Below are 7,638 nucleotides of genomic sequence, written 5' to 3' on the forward strand. Positions count from 1 at the left end.
ATATATATATATATATATATATATATATATATATATATATATATATATATATATATATGAATCCCTTACCCTGTTTTTTTATTTCAGGGTTTTCTGTGCCCCCGATGAACACATGCTGGCCCCCTGATACATTTGGTCTAGAACCGCCACTGACTGTGATCAACCTAAACTCCTGTCATTGTTTCTTGCGTCTGTAAACCCTGATCAGACTATTGATTGTTGTATCCACTTTCCAAAAGCCGACTCTGTGGAGTAAATTCACCAATGACTTTGCCTGACTCTTTGCAAACATTGAATGTTACAGGCGCCGCCATATTGGTTTGCTCGTTTCCCTCTAGAGAGCAGTAGTACCGCAGATCCACACTAGGAGGCAAGGAACTGTGCTAGCGTGGCGCGTAAAAAAGGTTGTAAGGAACCAAGCTGCACGGATCGGTTTGCAAACGGTAGTGGAAATGGGGCTTAAGAGATGCTAATATGTTTCTCCTCTTGATATTAAGGTTGATGATTCAACTATTGCGATTTTTAAGGTAGTGGGCATAATCCTAGCACCAGTGACCCCATAAGGGAAACCATTTCTTCAGTTTGACTGCATGCTCTTAGACCTTTAAGGGAAGGCTCCAAATCACTCCTCACCTTCACAGGAATAGACATAGAGCTGCAGGGCCGAATGTTGCACAGCCGTGTCTCCTTGACCAGCTTACACCGGGCGTTGTCGTTAGTAACACGAGAGGAAACACCCATCCCGCAGGTTCGGGAACACTGGGACCAGGAGGTTGTCTGAACCACACATTGATCTCCCAACTTGCTCCAGACTAGAAGAGATGGAAGAAAAGACAAGTGAGTGCACATAACAATGGGTACTGACAGAGAAAGAGCCACAGGATTATCAAAAATGATGGTGGTGGAAAAAGCTCTAATCAGGAGCGGCGAGGGAAAGCAGAAATACGTGGTTATGAGGCACACTGGCCTTATTCAGGCTACAGGCAGCACTGACACATACAGAAGGTGATTACAGAGAGGGGAGAGCTGCGTGACAGAGGTATGTGCTGTGTGAGAGGGGGAGAGCACCTCTGGTGTGCAAGGGGCCAGTGGAAAACAGCCCTCACATAAACGCTAACACACCAGCACAGACGCAGAGAAGGCTCACATTGAGGCTGGTAGTGCGTCAAGAGGCAAATATGGCTAGAACATAAACATGATGCATGACTGGGTAGAGTGAGCAGACGCCACTCTCAGGTGACGGGGAGACGAAATTTCGTACCTGTCAGGTCTTTATTTCCACGTGGTTTGTCCCATGTGCCCTGCACCTCCAGCAGTTCGTTGCCCATGGTACCTTTCTCTTTTTTGGGTTTGTAAGGGTAGAGGTTCCGGTAAGGTTTCTGGTAGGGCTTTGCATATGGATAGCCAGGGTAGGGAATGAAGGGGTAAGGGCGGTAGGTAGGGGGTTTGGGTCGCCGATGCGCTGGGGGCACAACGGTGGTTCCCTTATGGCAGTCGATGCTGAGGCAGCACTGGCCGGGCACCTTCACCAGCTTTGGGGCAGGACAGGAGGGAGAAGCTAGAGGCACGTGGCTGGGACAAAGGGACATGCAGCCGACAGCTCCGTCAATGCACGTGCACTGGTGTTTGCAGCCGGCACGGAAGTTCTCGCCGTTTTGATAAATCCGTCCGTTGTATTCGCAGGAGCGGCCCTCTGCCTTTGCTGGAAAGATACAAGAAGATGTTCTAGTTTGAGAATCGGAAGAATTTCCAAGACTGACAGAAGATCTGATGCTCAAATTTAGGCGAACCACACATTTATTGCCCTATATTTAGGACCCTTTAGAAGCACACGTTATACCCGTGCATGTTTGTATTTCCTCTAGGTTCTCTGGTTTCCTCTCACGGTCCCAAAAAACATTCCCATTTAAGCTCATTCATCCCTATCTTACCTGGAAAGGAATTAAGCATAAAAGGTATAAGGAAATATTGGTTGGAATAAAAATGTTGTCTTTACAACTATGTAAAAATTTGTCCACACATGTTTGATTTCTAAAAGTGTTTTTGCTAATTAAATGGATCAAACAAGCTCTATGATTTGCCTAAATTTGTAAAATACATGTGAGCTTAAAAAAAAGTTTTTTTTATTATTATTATTTCATTGGCTAATTTTAAGAGCTGTCTGACCTGTCTAGTTGTTGATAGACACCCAGTTTCTAGATCTTTTAAAGAATTCATGCTCATTGGTATAACAACATGAAATTAAAACCATATTAGGAGTGTAAAGACTTGAACAGAAGGGATTAGGCCTTCATTGCATTAATCCAAAGTCTTGCTGTTTGGAATCTTCAGGAATAAGCTGCAACGTTGGAAATTTGCAGTACAGACGGGGATTTCCTAAGTGTAGAAAGCAGGAGCTGATCAGCTCTGACAATAGAGAAAACACATATGAATCATGCTGGACGCTTTGTCGGATCAGACACCAGACATTCAATGGATAAAGAAATAAAGAAAATGGTTTAACAAACAGGCTGTTATGCTTTCTATCCATGCCAGCTTCCTATTAGCATCACCAAATAACATTAATACTCCTGCCTGCATTACAGCGTTACGTCTTGTTGGACTTTCCCATGTGTCAAAAAGGTACATTCTTTGCAACATAAAGAGCCGGAGCATGGAGAGTATTTAGTTGCAGCAATTTCTTGATATTAATTTCAATAAACTTCTATCCCTGCATGAAATATCTGTCTGCCTCTCTTTCCTTTCCTACATCATACCACAGCGTGATACTTTTGTTTTAAGAGAAAATAGCCCTGATCTTAAAGAGTAAGTACTGTTTTCAGCACAGAAACCTTTATCAAGAGAAATGGTCTTTAATGACCCCCATATATTGTATGAAATTGTGTTATATCAAACTGGTCCTATAGTCACTCTATTACAGATGGAGTAATGTAACAAAGTAATCTCGCCGTGGGATTATTAAAGTGGTTCTGATTCTGATTCCAATGCACACATTCAGCGAATGACTGAAAGACATCTTCTGCCTCCATTTATCTGTTTACTACAGTGTGCTGAATTCATGTTAATGTGGATTAAAAGACATTTCAATTAGTGGAAAGAATTGCAGGGGGAATATAAAAAAAAGTCTAATCAACCAAAACTTTCGTGACCCCCCATGCAGTACCTATGTGGCCCCCCTAGGGGTCATGGACCCCCTGTTGAAGACCTCCGTTCTAGAAGTTCTGGAGGTAAATGTATTAATCCAAGTGTATTAACATATAACTTGGTACTTTGCAGGAACTAAAATACAAAACACCAATGTGATCAAATCTATTTATTATGCATGCGTGCAGAAGTGTGATTTATCAGTATGCTAGCTTTAATTTATTATACTAAAATTGTATGCGATAGACCAGTGCAGAGCAGCACATAAACTGTAAAGTAGAAATAAAAGGCTACATGCTTCTTTGTTTTTGACTTAGAAACTCTAAGTCATGAAAACTATTTGCGTTGTAGCTCTTGCTACACTGCAAAATAAATGAAAGACAGCTATGTCAAATTTTATTCAACAAAATTTTAGGTACCGTATTCAACGATTTTTTCTAATGACATAAGTTTATTAGATTTTTTCTCTTTAATAACTCAATTATCTAATTACAAGCACATAATATCTTAACCTGCTCAAACTGAAGGCAAATACACTTATTTTAAGGCCTTTCTACTAATTTAGGATCAGGTTTTGCAGTGTGTGTGTGTAGAGCTGCCTCTATGTGGTTTTCTTTTAAGTTGTGACCTATCCATCTTCCAATCTGCTGGGGCCGTACGCATACGTTTGCTGCTTTGAAATGAGAAACCATGACTTTCTCCATGACCTGTTTGCTGTGTTCCTTGATCTTCAAGGGGATGTTTGTTTCTCTAATATTCTGAAAAGAACATAACTGCTGGATTAAAGCAGAGATTAAATTACCCAAAGGTGGAGGCTAATATTTAGGTGAGTGTTGAAGGCAGTTGGGTGTACTGAATTTTTACCTTAAGGTTATAAAAGCACAGGGAACTGAATAAGAAGGCACACCACTTTGGTTGGATTCTTATTTGTAAGTAATGCTGGAAACCACATTTCACTTTTTCCTCATTTTGTGGTCGTAACATGAGGATTTATGAAGCAGGCGCTATTCTTAGAGCAGAATGCTGTTTTGGCTTGTTTATAATGTCTTGTCCTGGCACATACCCCCACCCCCCTCTGTGGGACTCCCCGTACAAACCCCAGATAGAATACCCCCCCCAACCCCCAGCAAACACATATAAATACCAGTGTGTGCGTGCCTGTTTGTGCGTTTCACGAGGAGTGTTTGTGTACACACCGAAGTACTTATATAAATCCCAGAGTTGGCTGGGTTTCACTCACAGCTCATGAAGGGCCTCTGTTTTTTTGAAACGTGGCACAGTCCTCAAACCTTGACTCCCTATCAAAGAGGGACCCCAGCCGCCTGGCTTGAAAGCCAGACTCTCCTCCCTTAAGTTACACATTGCCTCACTAAACCCTTAGTTATGTTATAGAGCGAAAAGCTCTGGATTTTTCCACCTTCCTGCCGCCTATAGGTGCAACGTACCCCTGCAGATGCCATGGGTGTGACCCACATCGTTGCCGTAGTTGCACTCTAGTCCTTTATGGTGGTCACACGGTCGTCCCTCGTGGCAGTCTTGGTTCAGCTGTGCGGCGCACACTTTGCAGCAGCCACAACCATCCGGGACTGAACTTATCCCAGGGGGGCAGGATGGGGGCACCGCTGGGCACTCACACACTACCGGACAGTCAGCAGTCACCTGCAAGAGGAGGACACGTTTCATTTTACACACATAGTGTCAGAATAACTATCCACACTAGGCATGGAGGAAGGAGAAAAGCTTGACTCGTGTTACTGAGATCACAGAAATTCCTGAGAGTGTGTGTGGCTTTAAAAGCGCCTGAATAGTCAGCACTGTCGTGAGCCCCACAGGGGTATCTGTAACCCTCTGTCGCCTTCCGCTTGGCATTCACCCGGCCTGCGGGGATGAAAGGGATGTTCTCCGACCCCTTTCCTCCACCCTTCATCTTTTGTTTCCAAACCTATCTGTGTCTATGCTCAGAAATAAAACACGCAGAAAAACCACACAAACAACTCCCATTTGGGGGGGCGCTGTCAGTCCCAGTGGGATCCTTTCCCACTCTTAACTCACAGTTAAGACTTTTACATTGATCAACAGATAAAGGGTTTCCCTCCTAATGCCTACAGTTTACAACCTAAAACTCCCTTAGGGAACAGTCATTTAATGCAGGTGAGGATTTGCACAGTGCAACAAGCTCGTTTGAACTTGAAGTTTATTTTTACCTCTCTTGGAACTACTGTATACTCTAGTACAGATACACAGTAGGATGGAAACCAGCCTGTAAATAGAATACTTATTAAAGAATATAACCTCTCACACAGAGCTGACCTAAGGTATAACAGTTATACCTTGGTCCTCCTACCAATAGGTGGCCCCAAAGAGCTCTCCAAATTCCAACTAAGACATTTGGTATGTCCATATATCAATAGATTTTTTTTAAATAAGATTTTATTTTCAATTTTATTCAGACTCTATTAAAACTAATTGTATTTAAATATTCAACACAAACGCAAATAACGCAAATAAGTCAGAAAAAAGCCAGGTAAACTACATTTTCATATCTTTCTTAAAGTTTTACATAATAGATATTGGCTAAAATAATAGTCTGGAATAAATTTCAGTTTTTGTAAAAAAAAAAAACAAAAAGGAATTTTTTTCTAAACAAATAATATTTAATTCACTTTGTGAAGGATTTTAGTGAGCTTAATTGAAATTATCCCATCAGCTGCACTTACGTTTTGTGTTCTGATTCACCATTTGTTGTTACTTGTGTTTTGCACTACTTTTTATGTGTGACTCAGAGGGCACGGTCACCATGTTCACAAAATGCTGGGGTCCGTGAAAAACTTTCACATGGTGTGCAAGTGGAACAAGGTTGGCAGAAGCAGATGACATGACACACATCAACAAGGCTGAAAGGGGCTGTGAGGGATATATTGGGCCCAAGGCCCCATAACATTTTGGGCCGGCCCTGCACAGATCCATAAAGTATTGTCCCAAACTCCAAAGCTAATGAATACTTTAATGTTTTATTAGGTATTTCATAATTTGATAATTGAAATGTATAAAATATGAAAGAAAACAATAGTAAACAAACAAAAAAATGTAATTTTAATATCCCCAAACTCTTATGTATTTGCATGGGGAAGGAGACTCATGCTATGACAGTCTGACTTTTATTGTTTTTGTTTTATGCTAAAAGTAGACAGATCCTACAAGCTAAAATAATACAAAATTTCACAATTGTATAGGTGTTTCTGTGATGTTTTTGCAGATTTATAAAAGATAATGGTGTTTAATAAACTAAATGTATTGAAAGAGCAATATTTCTATTTCTGCAAAAGATTTTTTTTTTTTACATTCCGGCAGAAAAGCCCTATTTTAAACAGAACGTTTAAAAAGAACCACCTAATTAAATCCTCATTTCTTTTTTTGTCACATAAGAAGCAGACTATAATGAGCTGTCTGGAAGGTAACAGGAGACAGCAGCTCAGCCAGAGCAGACAGACTCGGCCTTTAGAGTCTCTATGAAGCAAAACAGCAGCAGAAATAAAGATAAAGCTGCATGTACTCACCACCACCACTGTTGCCACTCCCAAAGCGGCAAATAATAACTGTATCCCCATGATCTCAGTCAGGTGATGCTCATAGGAGACAAGTTGATCTTATAAACAGTTAATGTCACACAGATTTAATCCCACATCCAACTTCTGCCCACATGGATTATATCCAAATTCCAGATTCATCCTCAGGGGTCTTCCATCACTTGTAAATGTTGATCGTTTACAGTTTGAGCCTTGTTTTTATATCACCCCTGTGCTTTGCTGGGTGGCCGCGCCTCCTTATGCCCTTTGTCCAATCAGCATGCATCACCTGTCCTTAAAAGGTAAAAAGGTGGAGCCTTCAAGGGTTTCAGCTCGGAAAGCTGGGGTTCCTGTTAAATGGGCGTGGCCAACCATGAATGCAGTCATTCATAAAAATTCTGAATTACTACATTCCAATGCAGGCTGGGCTTTAGGGCGTTAGTTTATTTATGTGTGGGTGGGTGGCTGGGGGTGGGGGTAATATTTTTGATGCTCTTCTCAAAGACTTACCTGCTGCTTTGTGAAAAGTAAAATAAATATGCTCAGCTGCCAGTCCATGTGACATTAATGCTGAATGGGTGTGGGGGGGGGATGAAAAACACCAAGGAATTTCCCCTCAGTCCGTTTTATAAAAATGCTTCTAGACACGAACGAGACATGGAAAACAAAAACAGGACATGCAGACAGAGTGTTCCCAGGAAGGAAAAATATTCATGATTTTATCAAAGCGATGCTCAGAATTATTTGAACAAAATCCACAACCTGTTGGAAATACAGCAGGTGTCCGATATCTATAAAAATATAGGACCAAAATATGTCACCAAGATGCTGCTGACATCAAAACAGGCTCTCAAAATGTCAATATCAGATGCACCTAATATGAGAGCTCTTAAAACACACATTTATATTCTGTATTAGAGCCTAAAAA

At 41.3% G+C, this 7,638-nt stretch overlaps 1 protein-coding gene across 1 annotated transcript in view; it reads right to left on the reverse strand.

Moving 5' to 3' along the window:
* LOC107087679 (protein CYR61-like) overlaps nt 1–6,904 on the reverse strand; it is a 13,953-nt gene extending 7,049 nt beyond the window's left edge. Inside the window, exons 1-4 of the mRNA XM_015379382.1 lie at nt 6,702–6,904; nt 4,590–4,803; nt 1,262–1,702; nt 634–812 (exon numbers count right to left, since the gene is read on the reverse strand). Coding sequence (XP_015234868.1) covers nt 634–812; nt 1,262–1,702; nt 4,590–4,803; nt 6,702–6,752 — 885 coding nt within the window. The 5' untranslated portion in view covers nt 6,753–6,904. The remainder of the gene's footprint in view (nt 1–633; nt 813–1,261; nt 1,703–4,589; nt 4,804–6,701) is intronic.
* Nucleotides 6,905–7,638: the final 734 nt, after the last annotated feature.

This window comes from Cyprinodon variegatus, unplaced genomic scaffold (assembly GCF_000732505.1).
Source record: "Cyprinodon variegatus isolate N-32 unplaced genomic scaffold, C_variegatus-1.0 Scaffold190, whole genome shotgun sequence".
Classification (NCBI taxonomy): domain Eukaryota; kingdom Metazoa; phylum Chordata; class Actinopteri; order Cyprinodontiformes; family Cyprinodontidae; genus Cyprinodon; species Cyprinodon variegatus.